Source organism: Aegilops tauschii, chromosome 1, assembly GCF_002575655.3.
Source record: "Aegilops tauschii subsp. strangulata cultivar AL8/78 chromosome 1, Aet v6.0, whole genome shotgun sequence".
NCBI lineage: Eukaryota > Viridiplantae > Streptophyta > Magnoliopsida > Poales > Poaceae > Aegilops > Aegilops tauschii.
This window is the reverse complement of record NC_053035.3, coordinates 478,265,829-478,281,600: the sequence shown is the minus strand read 5'-3', so window position 1 is coordinate 478,281,600 and position 15,772 is coordinate 478,265,829. Positions and strand designations below refer to the sequence as shown.

At 45.3% G+C, this 15,772-nt stretch overlaps 1 protein-coding gene, 1 long non-coding RNA gene and 1 pseudogene across 2 annotated transcripts; all 3 read left to right on the top strand.

Moving 5' to 3' along the window:
- The first annotated feature begins 1,921 nt into the window (after window positions 1-1,921).
- LOC109763908 (uncharacterized) lies at window positions 1,922-7,057 on the top strand (annotated as a pseudogene).
- A 2,375-nt stretch (window positions 7,058-9,432) lies between these two features.
- On the top strand, window positions 9,433-10,068 carry LOC141021331 (uncharacterized). Its single transcript, XR_012182272.1, has 2 exons — window positions 9,433-9,530; window positions 9,627-10,068. It is a non-coding gene; the product is annotated as an uncharacterized lncRNA (long non-coding RNA).
- Window positions 10,069-12,474: 2,406 nt separating this feature from the next.
- Window positions 12,475-15,668, top strand: LOC109763897 (UV-B-induced protein At3g17800, chloroplastic). Its single transcript, XM_020322767.4, has 3 exons — window positions 12,475-12,704; window positions 13,646-13,920; window positions 14,541-15,668. Exons 1-3 carry the CDS (start codon window positions 12,477-12,479, stop codon window positions 15,322-15,324), a joined length of 1,287 nt encoding a protein of 428 aa, XP_020178356.2. The 5' UTR covers window positions 12,475-12,476; the 3' UTR covers window positions 15,325-15,668.
- Window positions 15,669-15,772: the final 104 nt, after the last annotated feature.

The window sequence follows — 15,772 nt, the reverse complement described above, 5'->3', positions numbered from 1 at the left end:
GGCTACGGATTCAAGTACACAGGTAGCAAGAACATATTGCAGAGAATCAAATTAAGCAAGTGGCAAGTAATGATGAATGAAATTCAGCAATCTTACCCTAAACATAGCTACGGCTGCCGTTCAGATGAGGAGAGCGGCGAGGGAAGCGTGGAGAACGGCGGGGAAGCGATGTCGCGACCACTGTCCTCCTCCTCTTGCGCTTCAGAGTCATCTCCGACTCGGTTGGAGGCTCCACAATCTGCAACGGCACCTCGTGCACCGTGGGTTCCTGATCCAGTGGATGCTCTACCCTGGATCTGAACGCCCACTACCTACGCCTGGTCCACGGGCTGGACGAATCGGCCTACTCCATCGCCCAGAGGAGGATCTCGACCTTGTGCATCGGTTGTGCGGGTGGGAGGAAAGCTTTGCCCTCTCCTTCCTGTCATTTGCTTCAAAGTGGCCATTGTCGTCCAGTTCATCTGCAATATGTTGTGAAACCAAGAACGGATCTCCGTCAACCTGGCCATCTTGACCTGGTCGCCGCCGGCGATCTCCATGAAGTCGGCGTTCTCGCCGCCGGCGATCTCCACGAAGTCGGCGTTCTCGCCGCCGCCGATGTGCTCGATCTGCTGCTCCATCGAGGATCTTGCGTGGATGGAAGAGGGGGGTGGATGTGGAAGATGAGAAGAGCAAAGTTGCGGCCGCGAGAAGGAGGAGAAGGCTAGGAGATGGCCGCGGTTTCAATGGTGATGGAAGAGGGGAAGGAGCACGGCGGCGGCTTTGCATTGGACGAGAGGGGCGGCGGTTTTGCATTGGAGGAGAGGGGCGGCGGTTTTTCATTGGACGAGAGGGCCCCACCTTGTCATATATTTCCTAGGACTAAAATGCCCCTAGACTAATAGTACTTTTGAGTACTTTCGAGTACTTTCATCCGCGTACTTTCGAGTACTACGTATGTATGCGCCGTTAGATCGAGACAAACGAACGGCTCCAAAAAATGCCAACTACTGTAAAAGTTGTATATTTACCCAAGTGCTGGGCCAAGCGCTGCCGTATTATCATTTTCTCTCAAAGATGAGACCTTCGTCTGCGTCCGGTCGCCGCCTTTTGAGGAACCACAACCCGAAGTGCACTTGGTGGACCTCGCTGGCCGCTTGTGTATGGTCCGGGACCTTCGTGCTCAAAACAATGGTATGATGGAGATCTGGAACTACAGCTCTGGTGATTGGTCTTTATTGCATAGCATTGATTTGTCGCGGCACCTTGAAGGAGACTCTTTGCTAGGTCCGCAGATTATCAGAGCTATCGGTTATTTTGGCGACTGTGGACCGATGGAAAAGATGATCTTGGCAACTTCCAATGGCAAGGTGATCACATATGACCTGCTGTCTAGAACTCTCGACACCATTCTTGCAATACCGGAGACTCCATTTTATAAGACCGATGAGCAGTATGCTCCTAGATTCAGTTTATTCAAAGAGAGTCTTGCTCCGGTACACAAAACCAACGTAGAGATGGCGTTATCATCTGCATCTCCCCTAGCTAAAGTTATCAAGGAGATCCTACTCCGACTCCCAGGTGATTTTGCCACACAGTTCAAACTTGTAAGCAAGCAGTGGCTTAGTTTGATCGAGAGTGGAAGTTTCATTCGCTCTTACCATGCGCATAACAACATGGACAGGGAGCCAAAAGTCATGCTTGTTGGCAAGGGGCCAGGAGGACTGGGTTTCAGCTTTGCTCCCTCGAAGAAATTGCTTCGCGACTGTCCTAGCCAAGGCGCCTGGCTTGATACAAAGGTGGTTTGTTCTAAGCCTTGCCATGGTATGAACCTGATAAGCACTGAGACCGAGGACTATTTGTACAATCCTTCCACAGGTTACCACACCATAACTACCATGCAGTAGTGTGGCCACACCAAGTGCGCCGCCGTGTACTCGCAATGAAGCGTGGCAATGTATGCACACTAGAAGACCACGTTTTCGCAGTTGGCAACAAGAATGCTGGCCTGGGGTTCAACATGTTGAAACAGGAGCATGTTGTCGTTCAGATTTTCTATCACGTGAAGGACTTCGAATCTCAGCAGTATTTCCTGACATGCTCAGTCACTGGACTCACGTCGATCCAGCACAACCTTGAACCCCATCTGCCTATAAATAGCATGCCACCTGCCTATGTAGCAGGAGTTTTATACTGGATGAGTGAACCAAGGTTGATGCAGATTCATAAGAGGGTCATTGTATCATTTGACGTCACAAAAATGATGTTTGATCTCGTCCCTTGCCCTTCACCCATCGCAATGTGGAGTGACACGAGCCCTTGCCAAGCATTTGTGGTCGAGCTTAGGGAATGTTATGTGCGGTCCTTGCAGATCCTGTCGCAGAAGAATTAGATATTTGGAAGCTGGAGCATGGTCGCTGGGACAGAGCATATAAAGTCTATTTGGTAGGTTGGTCAGGCTATTCCCTTGGAGAAAACGTTGTGGTGCCGTTGCTTGTCGACCCCAGAGACGGGAGAATCTTGCTCAACACGGGAAGAAAACTGGGTCTTTATGATCCGGCAAGGCGCACGATTGAGAACTTGTATGATCTTTATGGGGTGCTGCAGGTCGCATCGCCAGGGCAATCTTCACGCCTTGGAGTGAATCAAGATGGACACATTACGAGGGGCGAACAATCTTTCAAAAAGTGTGTTGTTCCTCTGCATGGAGAAAATTCACTGGACAGCAAAATCTTGCCGTTGGTCCCTTTGTTATACGAGGAGAGTCTGGCAAGTTATCCTCCTGCGCAGAGTTCATGGGGTTTGCACCAGTTAGATCATCGTTAGCTAAATATACTCTAGCAATTTGATACAACTTCGTTTTTGTGCACATTAGGTTGTTTGTCCAAACTGTATAATGCAATGCTCCCTTAGTTTGTTTGAATATACACCAAAGAGCACGAGACTTACACCGATTGCCACTAGTTAAATATAGTCTAGCAGTTATGTGTTTTCTGTGTTTGTGTTGTAATACTTTTCTTGTAATGAATAGTATGGGCGACAGGTGAAAACGGGATTTCAGCGAAAATCTGGAAACTCGCCTCATGGACCATTAGATCCACAGGGAACCGCAGTGGCTACATAACGAGACAACTCTCAGAAGTACAATTTATTTTTTTAAACGGAGGCAAAAGCTTTGCCTCGTCTCATTAATAAAGCAGAAGAGAGTTCCCGGTTAATAAACGAAAAACCGGGCGAAAACCGTCACAAACCGCTTAGCGGCACACATAATACCACACACCTCACATAGAGGGTCTCGTCAACATCACACACTAGTGTAATCACTTCTCCCCAACAGGCCTCATCGCCCTCCCTAATCTCCGAGTAAGCGACTCCGACTTCTCCGAAGACAAATGTCGACCCAACCCACACCATAGAGGCTGTGTGAAACACAAGAAACCCCGCGCCAAACTCAGCCATCCGCGCCAAGGACAACACAGCTCCGACTCTGAAAGATAGCTCCGAAGGAGAACTATGCAAGGTTGGCGCCGCGGAAGACCACCAAACAGACCACCTGCTGGCTGTCATCGTCGCCATAGGGGCTCCGCCACCGAAGCTCCGACTTCACCGCAACAAAACAACCCGAGATAGTCCCACTAACATGCCGAAGAAGAGCCGACTACCGCAACCAATGCCGCGTCTCCGACATCGCACACGCCCATCATCGTTGCCGCAGAAGCCTCGACTCCAACACCACCAACTTCCATCGGTCCCGCTTGATGATGCCTAGCTCCAACGACGAAGCCCCCAAGAGGGGATACGATGCTAGAGCACTGTCATCGTCCGATCCCATGGATCTAGGGTTTCCCCCGAAGCTGCGAAGATTGGAGCTAAGAGTACCTCGACGATGCCAACAAGAAGGAAATGGCGCTTGAGAGTGTCGCCATCGCCGGCTCCGGACACGCCGGAGACAAGCTTTCGCCGGGGTCAGCTTCTCGAGCCCCCACATCATGCATCAGCAAGCCCTCCATCGAGCCACCGAGGTCAAATCCGGCTGGATCTGACCACCTTCACCCTCTGCGGCCTCCTAGCACAGCAGATCCGCGACGCCTCTGAGCCGCGCCGACCGTGCCGCCCAGCCGTCCAGGCCCTTCACGCGCCCGCGGCGAGCGCCACACCATACGCGCCCCTCGTAGCCGAACCGCCGCCCGCGGCACGCCTCACCTCTCCCGGTAGCCGCCGGAAGCCCCTGTCCGCACGAGCACATCCTTCCCACCCGAGCTGCAGACAAATCTGGGCAGCCAGGTCCCTTGCGCATCCACACCGCTCCCTTGACGAACCACCAAGTGCAGCGCCGCCCAAGCCAAAGCATCACCTCGCGCCGCCGTGCGAGCCCACGCGCGTCAGATCCGAGCTTGTCCGCCCCGCCTGCACGCGCGTGACGTGTGTCTGGGCACCGCGCCGCCCCGCCACCTGCGCAGCCCCGCCGTGCTCGCCCCACCACCTATGCTGCCTCGCTGCGCCGCCCTGGACGCCAAGGCACCTGAGCTCCTTCGAAGCGGCCGGCCCGTGCCGCGCCACTCCAAACGGGATGAGGAGAGGGCCTCGCCGCCGCCGAGCCGCACGGGCTTTGCCCGGCGACGCCTGCCGGCGGCGGCGAGGGGAGAAGGGGCGGCTGGTTGTGGCGCTGGCGGCGGCTAGGTTGCGCTCCTGACCGAGGAGCATAGCTGTCCTCATGAAATATTTTGAAATAGCTGTGAAGTACAAAATTTAGAAACGTAGAAAAATAGTAGTCCAAGTAAAATATCAGCACAAAACCATCTACAAATGACGTCAAGCTCCCAGTAGCTTCGAATTTAATCTTGTACTACCCAAAATAAAAACACGAAGTTGCCTTGAATCAAAAGAAAAGAACCTGCGAGGAAACATGAAAAAAAAACAGTTAGAATGGAAATACAAACTATGAAATAATATAGTAGCTATTTTGTGTGTATGACAACTACCTTTATTATCCTTGGTTCTTCTTGGTTCTTTTTTTGTGTGTATGCAGGCATCCCGTGCTTCTTTTTTAAATTGAGAACCCATCCCATACTTTTTCTTTTGGGAATATAGTCTACTGCTCTCAAATAGGATTTCTTTATACAGATGAAGTCCAACTTACATAGCAATATAGTCTTACTGTCGGCCACTGTTGGACACGCTGCACAATACTAACAAAGCGGCAAACAGAAAGACCAATTCAGATGCTTCAAAAGTATCAATTGAAGAAGGAAAATTACCATGATTCACCTACTTACTGCACTACCATCAGGTGGAGAGCTACGAGGAGGTTGAGGCAATAAAACTATGATGTCATAGTAATACAATCAGTACCTGAATCAAATGATGTACTCTGTTGCTTACCTGTGCATGGCTACAACTACAAGGAGGTTGAGGCATGATAGCGGATGGAGGAGCGGTGATATCATGGGAAAAGCGATACCAACGGGTCTTCCGAAGGGCGAGTCAAAACCAGCAGAGGGGCAGGGATCATGGCCGGTGGAGGGCTCTTCATGAACGGTGGAGGGAGAGAGTTCGCGGCCGACGGATGACCGGTCAACGGTCATGGCCGGCGTAGGACAAGTCTCCATCACACCCACGATTGAAGACGAATCGATCGTGGTCGAAGCGTCAAGGACTTGTAAAAGAAGGGGTTGTCTATAAAATCGTGTTCAAGTGACCTCAGATCTGTGCCATTCCCTGTGGATCTTGATGGTCCACGAGGTGAGTTTTCAGATTTTCACTGAAATTTGATTTTTCACGTGATAGGAGAGAATGCGAATTGTTTTGTTCTTGTGCCTGCAGCTGCTAGAGAGATAATAGTAGCTAGGTCACTTCTTTATCAACAATCAAACAAAAAAGAGATGGGAGCATATCAGGATATGGGAAGACCCATGGATACGACAAAGTCCTACAAGAAAGGTGATTTCACCTAGAGGAAACCACCTCCTATCCAAGGTCAGTGACCTGATCGATCCGGTGACTAGGAGTGGAACAGCTGGTGAACCAAACATTTTTGGCAAGTGGATGCTCGAAGAATTTTGGCAACCCCCCTCCCATTACATGATATGACAGACTTCCTGGCATGATATATGACAAAGACAGGGGCCTTTACAGTCCGTTCAGCTTATCATACCGAGTGGCAAGCCCAATTTGGGCTTAAGTTGGAACAGTCGGCAGGAGCTTCGAATAACTCTAGCGCATGGGACTCGGTCTGGAATTTAGTGTGCCCAGCAAAAATAAAGATTTTCATCTGGCGGCCATTCAAAGCGCTATCCCATGTCGTTCTATCCTAGCTAAGAAGCATTTGAGAGTAAATCCAAGCTGCCCGACATGCAATCAGGGGCCTGATAACATAAGACACTTGTTGTTCGAATGCAAGCTAGCTATGGAAGTATGGGAGTCACGTGGGCTCAATGATATGATCAAACAGGCGTTGAAAGTTGAAAGAGCGGGCGAACTGGTTCTGTCACATATGTTGTGTCTTGCATAACAAACAGATCCAAGTGCTTGGATTACCTAAGTTAAGGGAAACAGTGGCAACGGCGACATGGTACCTGTGGTACGAACGACGACACACGATGAAGAGATTCAGAGTGCAGCTCGAATCAATATGGCAGTGAGGGGTCTAGCTGCTAACTATATTATCTCTTATAGCCCAAAGGCTCGAATCTGATTGGTTGCTTGGCAGAAACCAAGACACGGCTATTTCAAATTAAATGTTGATGCAGGGTTTGATAGTGACACCCTAGCGGGAACGGACGGAGCAGTGATCCCAGATCATCATGGTAAATTTATTGCTGCTGCCAACGAGAAGATTGATCTTTGTTTTGATTCGGTCACAGCTGAAGCCATTGTGGAAGGGTTTGGTTTGAATCTTGCTTGTATAGTCGGATGCAGTAAGATTGAGCTCAACTCGGATAGTACGGAGGTGGTGACTGCATTGAACAATGGATATTCTTCTTCAGTTGCTTCTGCCATCATTGACGATTGTTATTTCATGTCACTAGATTTCACTCATGTCACATTTGATCATTGTAATAGAGATGCAATCAAATAGCTGATGAACTAGTTAGGATGGCTAGATTTTCTCCTCCGAGTGTTTAGTTGGATATAATGCCCCTGGTGAGGTTATCACTTTCCTTGTAAACGATGCCACATTATTTTTGAATGAATAAAGGAGGAGACGATTTGTAAAAAAAAGGAGATAATTGTCAAAAACAGGACGCTGATAACTGCCACACGTGTGGCAGAATGGACACTCGCCCACACGATCTTGTGTGGCATACGCAGGAGGCAGCCCACACGATCCTGTGTGGGTGAATATTAGAACTGTCCACACGTGTGGCAGGAGGAGCACCATACCACACGACTCATTCGGTACGAGGGGATCGATCCCCCCGCACGAATTCTTTTGTCAGGGGGAACCCATATCGCACGCCTCCACAGCAGACCCTTCCCCTGTGAAAAAAGGAACAAAAAGCCCATTGACAAAGAATTAAATGAAAAGGCCCAGATTTTGTTTTTTTCTGTGACAAATAAAAGCCCCGATTTTGCTCAGCTACAAAAGATGCTATCTGCTTTGAAAATAGCAGAAAATTTGCCATTCGAGTTTGACCAAACTATTTGCCACATTATATTGTTTTCCTAACAATGGCAAAGGTTTATAAACACATATCTAACCCCCCCCCCCCCCCAAATGAAATATGGCAAATCTGCCATGACAAAAAAATCAATATTGCCATGTGAAGAAAACACAAATAGTTGAAAAATTCATGTGAAAAGAACACAAAATTTGACAGGACAATAAAAGATAAAAATGTGATGGCATTTTTAATTAAAATTGCCATGAAAGTTTAATTAAAATTCCCGTGTTTTGAAGGAGAATTTGGCCGTGTGAGAAAATCCAAAAAAAATGAAAATCAAGTATGGACAAAAGAGATTTGCCATGGCAGATTGGTATCAACGAATTGCCGCGTTTTGTATGATGAATTTATCGTGTGTGAAAAAACACAAAAAGTTGAAATTTCAAGTATGAACAAGAAACTTGCCATGGCAAATTCGTATCAAGAATTGCCGTGTTTTGTATGATGAATTTACCGTGTGTGAGAGAAACAAAAAAATGAAAATCAAATATGAACAAGAAAATTGCCATGGCAGATTCATATTGAAATTTGCCATGGCAGAAAAATTCATGTAAGCTAAAGTGCCATGATTTGAAAACTAAATTTGCCATGATCAATAAACTAAACTTGCCATGATTTGTAAACTAAATTTGCCATGAACCAATAAACTAAAATTTTCCATGATCAATAAACCAAATTTGTATCAAAACTTGGCATGACAGATTTGTATCAAGTATTGTCATGTTTTGGTATGATGAATTTGCCGTGTGTGTAAAACACACAAAAAGTTGAAAATCAAAAATATGAATGAGAAATTGCCATGGCAGATTCGTATCAAAACTTGCCATGGCAAATTCGTATCAAGAATTGCCGTGTGTTTGTATGATGAATTTGTCGTGTGTGAAAAAACAAAAAAAAGTTGAAAAATCAAGTATGAACAAGAAAATTGCCATGGGAGATTCATATCAGAACTTGCGACGACAAAAAATCGTGCAAACTAAATTTGCCATGATTTGAAAACTAGATTTGCCATGATCAATAAACTAAATTTGCCATGATTTGTAAACTAAATTTGCCATGATCAATAAACCAAAATTGCCATAATCAATAAACTAAATTTTCCATGATCAAAAAATTAAATTTCCATGGTTAAGTAAGAAAAAAATAAAGATTGTCATGGGGGTGTTGCAAAAAAATACCTACATTTTCCATGTTTAGTATAAAAAAATGTTGTGAATTTGCCGTGTGAATTTAGAAAAAATGTTTCTAAGTTTGCCATGTGTAGACAAAACTTGACATGTGAACATTAGAGGAAAAAAAAATGCCACTTGACATGCTACAAAGTGAAGGTGCCATGTATGTGAAAGTAAAATTTGCCATGGAGAATGTTATAAAGTGTGCCATAGTAAAATAAAGTAAAATTGGCCATCTCAATAAAAGTAAAGTTGCCATGGAAAAGCAAAAACGTAGAGATTTGCCATGGCAAACTATTTCCTGAAACAAAGATGGTAGCTATAAAAAAGAATAGAATTTTCCATGCCACATAAATTCATATTAAAAATATTGCCATGGCAACTATTTACAGAAGCGATAGAAGATTGTAATTTGCCATGTGAAATTGATGATATTTTGCCATGTGATATTTTGCCAAAGGAGATAATTGTAAAAAAAATCGTTTTCTTGCGTCCGATCGATGCAAAACACACGCATTTGCTCGATAATAAGATAAGAAAAAGAGAAAACACGTCCTCTCGCTCGATATTCTTCGATATATATCGGCCCATCGCCAGCCCCTTGCGCTCGTCCCCCGGCGTCCCGGAACCAAACCAGGCCGGCGACTGCGAGTGGCGAGCGACTGCGGCCACCTCGAGCTCGAAGGCGAGAAGATCGTGATTCGTGACCCCTTCGGTCGGTAACGAGTTTCTAGCTAGTTTTCCCGGATTATTCCCTCCCCGTTTGATGTCCGTTTGCTCGCATCTGAGATAACAGATCTTGCCTCTTCAGGATTGAGATAGATCGTCTCGGCTGTACCTGTACCTGTACCGCTCGATCCCCGGTCTGAGGTTACCCTACAAGGCGGATGCATGTCGTCTAGGACGACGACCAGCAAGAGGAGGATGGTCGTGGTGGCAGGATCGTTCGGCGCGCCGGTGCTGCCGGACGAGCTGACGGCGGAGGTGCTCGTGCGGCTGCCCTTCAAGTCCATCCAGCGCTTCCACGCTGTGTGCCGCTCCTGGGCCGCGGTGCTCTCCTCCGGCGAGTTCCTCAGCCTCTACGTCACCTTTGGAATAAATAAGATGGAGGAGAATTGGCGCAGGAGGGCCTCAAAGTTGTTTGTCTGATTGATTTGGTCTATTGATGACAAATTTCATCTGTCTTTTTCTTTTTCTCTTTTGCGAGGAACAAGTGATGAATTTTATTTCTTATAAGCCAACTCGTAGAGAAACCTCTCTCTCTCCGTATACGTGCATGTGAGCAAATCGTTTTTGTTAGGTTAGCCAGTTTGCGACCAAGCGACGGCTGCGGCTTTCTCCACCTCTCCACCAGCCGGCGACAGTTGGGCGGGGAGCCCCGGATCTGTGCGCACGGTTCGTGTCTAGTGGGTGTCTCTGAATTCTTGGACGTCGGTGAAGATGGGGCAGCAGTGACGATGAGTACAATGATTCCTCCCCTTCCTTGTAGGGGCGTCGACGAGTCAGACGATGGTGTCAATCGCTGGGCAAATTCGACTCATGCGTTTATTCACGGCGGAGGGGCGACATCGCGGCGTGGTCTATTTCTCTCCAGTTACATCTTTGCATTGTGATGAAGCTTAGCCAGATACGGCTCCGTTGGGGTCTTATGAGGTTTGTGTCTCCACCTTCGCCTGTTTGGACTTGGGATTATAGACTGACCCTTGTCGGTGCTCTCGAACGGTGATCTTTTCAAATCGGCGTCGGTCGCGTCTTCTAGTCTACATCAATGACTTTCTGACCGCTGCTTGTGTAAGCTCTTGAGTTTTTAACATCGAGCTGCGCGTCGCAGATGGATACAGAAGGAAGACGATGATGATTCCTTGAAGGACTTGCCCGTATTTTATTATTATTACTAGCAAAAGGGCCCGTGCATTGTAACGGAAGGAGAAAAAAATCATAATCGCCAATGGTTAAGACCAGATTTTGCTCCGTCCGAGATATTCTATCTCTCTCTTTCTCACCGAGACATTCCTAACAGCATTATCCATGTATGTATTTATAAACAATGTGCATGTACAAAGTGCTACACTTCAATCATAAAGGCATAGAACAGCTTCTCAGTGCATTCGATTTGTGTTGTTGTCCATTGCATCTTCACACATAGACTAACAAAAGAGAAAGTGACATGTTCGTTCTCATTGTAAATAATTGGTTAATCTAAATATCAGAATTACCTTTCAAGTTAGTTAACCAAGTGTAAGGAGCCATTAAATTAATTGGTTACTTTAAATATCTATCACGCTCAAACGGATGTAGTATTAATGAACTTCTTGAGGCCGTGCACCTCGGGTCCTCGGCTGGCTTGCCCAGGAGCTCCCGATGGATGTCGTCGAGTGCAGCCTCAGAGCAAGTACAATAGAGCTGAGTCAGCGGGCTATAAGGATTAAACTAGTATATTTATGCTTAGTTGGAGGAAAGAGAAGAGGGGAGAGAAGATAAGCGGGCTCTTCGTGAAGAGCCAGCTCTAGCACGTGCTCCTAGGCACTTTGTGAGAATGAAAGGTGGGCCACATAATAAAAAAGTAGTACACTCTTTTGATCTACTATTGTACATGTTGGCTATAAGATGGGCTGTAGATGACATGGCACTGGCTTATAGCCAGCAACTGGCTATACTATTAACCATGCTCTCAATGCGCGGCAGCGCGCGGGGCGGCGGGTTACGGTGTGGTTGAGCGAACCAGAAGGTACGAGACAGGTTCGTTTTTTCTTTATAACAATGAGACGGGTTCATGGGCGAAAAATCCTATATGACGCTCTCTGCGTCAAAGAGTTGACCAAACGCAAAATCGTGTTTTTGTAAAGTATTTGTAATTTTTTAAAAGTTCGTCTTTTAAGAAATAAGAATTTTAAAAGATTATTCCTGTATCAATTTTTGTTCACAAAATTCAAATATTGTACGGGGATATAAAAAATCTTTGTGTGTTTCAAAACTTGATTGTTTTAAAAAAATGTTCCCACTTTCAAAAAAAATCCTCAAATTCTAATAAATGTTCCGTGTCCAAAATATTTGTTCGGGAATTAAAATGATTTTCCCCTTTTTCAAAATTTGTTCACAAATGCAGAACATCTTCCGTATTTTAAATTTATTCAAAAATTGAAATATTGTTCAAATTTTTCTAAACGTGTTTTTAAAATGATTTTTGGAATTAAAAATAATTATTCTGAATTAAAAAAAAGTTTTCAAAAAAGTCAAATAATATTCCGATCTACCCATGTAGTTATTTCTTAAACTTTCACGCGGCATTATAGTCACAGAGGGTCATACGCCCCACTTGCTAGTAACTTTTTTTTTCTGTATATAAACATAGTTTAATATGTTTTGTTAAGTTATTTAAATCCGTATGTAATCCATATTAAAATATCCAAAACATCTTATAGTTTTTTGAATTTATTCAGATTTTTCGGCGAGTTCGTTCAGTTGGAAATGTTCTCGTCGGACTACAAGACGCTTGTGGTGATTTCATTAATCTTAAAATATTATACCGGCTCAGTATTTTCGAGGTGCTTGTAGGGATATGATGAGCAGAGGGAGTATTCTTCTAACTGTGGAATTTATTTTTTATCTCAAAAAATAAAACGATGAAAATTATCTTCCGAGGGTGGAATTTTGAGGACCAATGTGCACCGTCGACACGTTGAACGGCTGCGAGTGTACTTTACCCCCAGACGGCACACGGCGTTATCCTCAAAGAATCGGCTCACCGTCGCCACCTGCTCCCGTCCTCAGCATGGCCGCGCTCCGCCCCGCCCCCCGCGCCGCCATCGGCGACCGCGGGCCGGCCGCCGTCCGCCGCGGCTCCCGCCGGCCCTCGTACCTCTCCTCCGCGTCCCCGTGCTGGCAGCAGGTTGTTCTTCAACCTCCTATTCATTTCTGTCCTCCTGTTCTCGGCGGGGTTTCGGTGTGGCGAGCCTGGGTTCAATCAGAGGAAACTGATTGATTGGTGCTCTTTGTGAGTTCTTAGTGGGTATTTACTAGCGCTACTGGTTCATGCGGCTGAAAACGTCCATAGATTTTAATTTAACCTTGGGCAGATGGAGGGATGATCTGAATTGAGGTGCCGAGCCAGCTTACAATTGTTTCCCCTTATTTGGGGAGGAGTTTGGTTCTTGAATTTTGTTACAAGTTGCCGATTCACTGTGCCCTTGGCGATTGGTTCAGATATGCCAGCAGGCCCAATACACCAGTCACCAGTACAGCGGGAATTGCTGGAAATTTTACTGCCCAAGTAGCCCACTTGAAATAGACTACGAACTCTTCACCTGAACTGATAGAGTCATAGATATGCAGAACGGTCGCTATACATTACCTGACTATCTAATCCTGTGAACTGTTCCTCTGTAGTTTTTGTGATACAGTTCCTCACTGAAGCTGCGATTCTGTAAATAATGATCTTATCTTAAGTTGGAGGCCAAAGCTTGTACTTGTACGAAATCTACTCGAATTATTAAGTTCTGCACTCTCCAACTCACAGCCATACATGAATTTTTTGTGCTTGCTTGTTTTGCTACCCCAAGTTGGCCGGTAGCTGCCAAACTTTAGCAAAGACTGGTGATTTCGTTTGTTGCAAAATTTTGCCACTATCCTATGGGCATTGTCAATCCAGTTGGAGGTTCCTGGGTTTGGCAACTTCTTTGGCAAGAGAATTTGGGGAATCAAAACCAAGCATGTATTTAATAATTCTTGCTGAATTCAAGTTGATTCATCTCTTACATTAGTTTTAAATCGTCATTAGATATATATGTGCAGGAGTTGTGATCACAGCCTTATCAACTTTATAAATTGCAGGGAAATATCTTGAACCGGAAATCCAAATGCACCACCAGAAAGCTACTGACTACTGTTACTGGTGCAAAGGGTGATGAATCTGAATTTGATAGCGTCAATGCACCACTTGAGCCCCAAACATGGGAAGGGAGCTTCTTGTGTGGCTTATTGAAGAACCAGCCTCAAATTTTCCTAGTAGCTGCAGCAAAGCAACTTCAGCGTCTGTCTATTCAAAGGAAAGACACGCTGACCCGCTGGGAATATAGTATCGGTTCTTCCGAGGACTGTCTTCACAGGTTAGTAATATCTGCCTGTCCATTTTGGAAATATTTAGTCGCAGGCTCTCAGCCTCTGAAGAGTTTAATGTTGCTGCTTTTGATTTGTTTTCATTTTTTTCTGTATATGTTTCCAACATTTCTGAAAACAGACCATAATGTGCTCTTCTATAAGAATGACAAACACATTAGTTCAACATGACCTCATAGCACCTGGAGCGTAATATGAGTGTTTTACCTTGTAAGTGAGGCTGAAATCCAAAACAAGAAAGGGTATCACCAGAGGTCTATGAACATAAACCTGGACAGGCTAACGTGTTCCCTAGTATCAGTGTGGACAAGATATGGATCATTGTTAGTATATCTAAACGAAAGAATAAGGAAAGTATGGTCCTAATATTCAATCCGGGATTCTCTTCCATGTTTGCCATGTGTTTATTCATGACCTGCATGTGTCAGATTTAACTTTTTTTTAGAGACTGTCTGATTTAACTGAATCCATTAAGTAGCTGGTGCAGTTGTTGGATTCCTGACATAGCAAATATCGTCGACCTGATTTTCTGTTTTGTTCTTTTCACTTTTGTTACTGTATTATATTTTCCTGGATAACTAAGTATATTGTCTGGAACCATTACAAATAGGAGAATTGCTGAAATGAAGGACCAGGAGTGCAGGACTGCTATTGAGGACGTCATGTACATGTTGATTGTTCATAAATATTCCAAGATTGAGGTTCCGATGGTTCCGAATCTATCAAAAATCATCAGTAATAGAAGATTACATATATGGCCACCAAGGGAGGCAGATCTTGAATCCATTCATGGACCTGAGGTGCTAGGTCAAATTAAGGAGCACTTGACTAGCATTATCAGATGGGTGCACAGGAATGGCCCCAAGATCAATCGCTCAACACTTCGTGTCAAAAGACTGCAATTAGCTCGGATCTATTCTGCTTCAATAATGTATGGGTACTTCCTCAAATCTGTCGCTGTAAGGCATCGCTTGGACCTTACTTTTGCTCGGTCAGAAGAATGTTTACAGCCAATTCAGCTTCTCAATGCTCAACTTGCAACTACCCGTAAAAAGGAACAGCAAGAGGCCTTTGACGGTTCTGTGGAAACGGTGCCTTCCTCGAAACCGCGGTCTGTCGTTGATCCTCATGACCTGAAGAGTTACATGATGGGCTTCGACCCAAAGACCTTGGAGTTATGCGCGAAGCTGCGCACAAACGAGGCTTGTAATCTCATCGAGAAGCACAGCTGGGCACTCTTTGGAGAAAAGATGGGCTCCACGGAGATTGACGAGGCGGTGATACTTGATCCGGCATCCCTGAAAAGACTGCTGCTTGAAGCCATTGCATTTGGTTCCTTCCTATGGGATAGCGAAGACTATGTTGATGAGATATACAAGTTGCAGGACAGCTGAAAATGGATCTCCAGAAGATTCCTGAAGAACTGTAGATACGGAGCTCGCTGGAAGAAGAGTTTGCAGAAGATTCCTGAGGCCTTGTATATATTTTAGGAATTGCCTCTTTTTTTTCTGTGCATGTAAATCTTGACCTCGCAGGTGCTAAAATATGTAGTAGCTTTTTTTTTTCTGAAATAACAACCTTGCAGGCACTAAAAATAATAATCTACTTATGACCTTGTTGTATAGATGGTGCCAGTAAGCATATGTCCATTTAGGCATAGTCTGTAATCTGTAATACAGTGTAGTAATGCACTCATGCATCTTCAGATGTGCAAGAAGATTTTGTTAAGTACTACAAAGTGTCAAAGTCCATTTGACCATGACTCAAAGCTATGATTGATGGATTGATCTCCAGACAGCAGGAGCAATAACGTAAGGGGAGGAGCCACACATCAACACTCGC

What these genes read in the sequence shown, in the direction of transcription:
- LOC109763897 (XM_020322767.4), top strand. Translation starts at nt 12,477, where the DNA reads ATGTGCACCGTCGACACGTTGAACGGCTGCGAGTGTACTTTACCCCCA. An exon ending in CGTCCCCGTGCTGGCAGCAG is followed by an intron (nt 12,705 to 13,645) that starts GTTGTTCTTCAA and finishes TATAAATTGCAG; the next exon opens with GGAAATATCTTGAACCGGAA. An exon ending in TCCGAGGACTGTCTTCACAG is followed by an intron (nt 13,921 to 14,540) that starts GTTAGTAATATC and finishes CATTACAAATAG; the next exon opens with GAGAATTGCTGAAATGAAGG.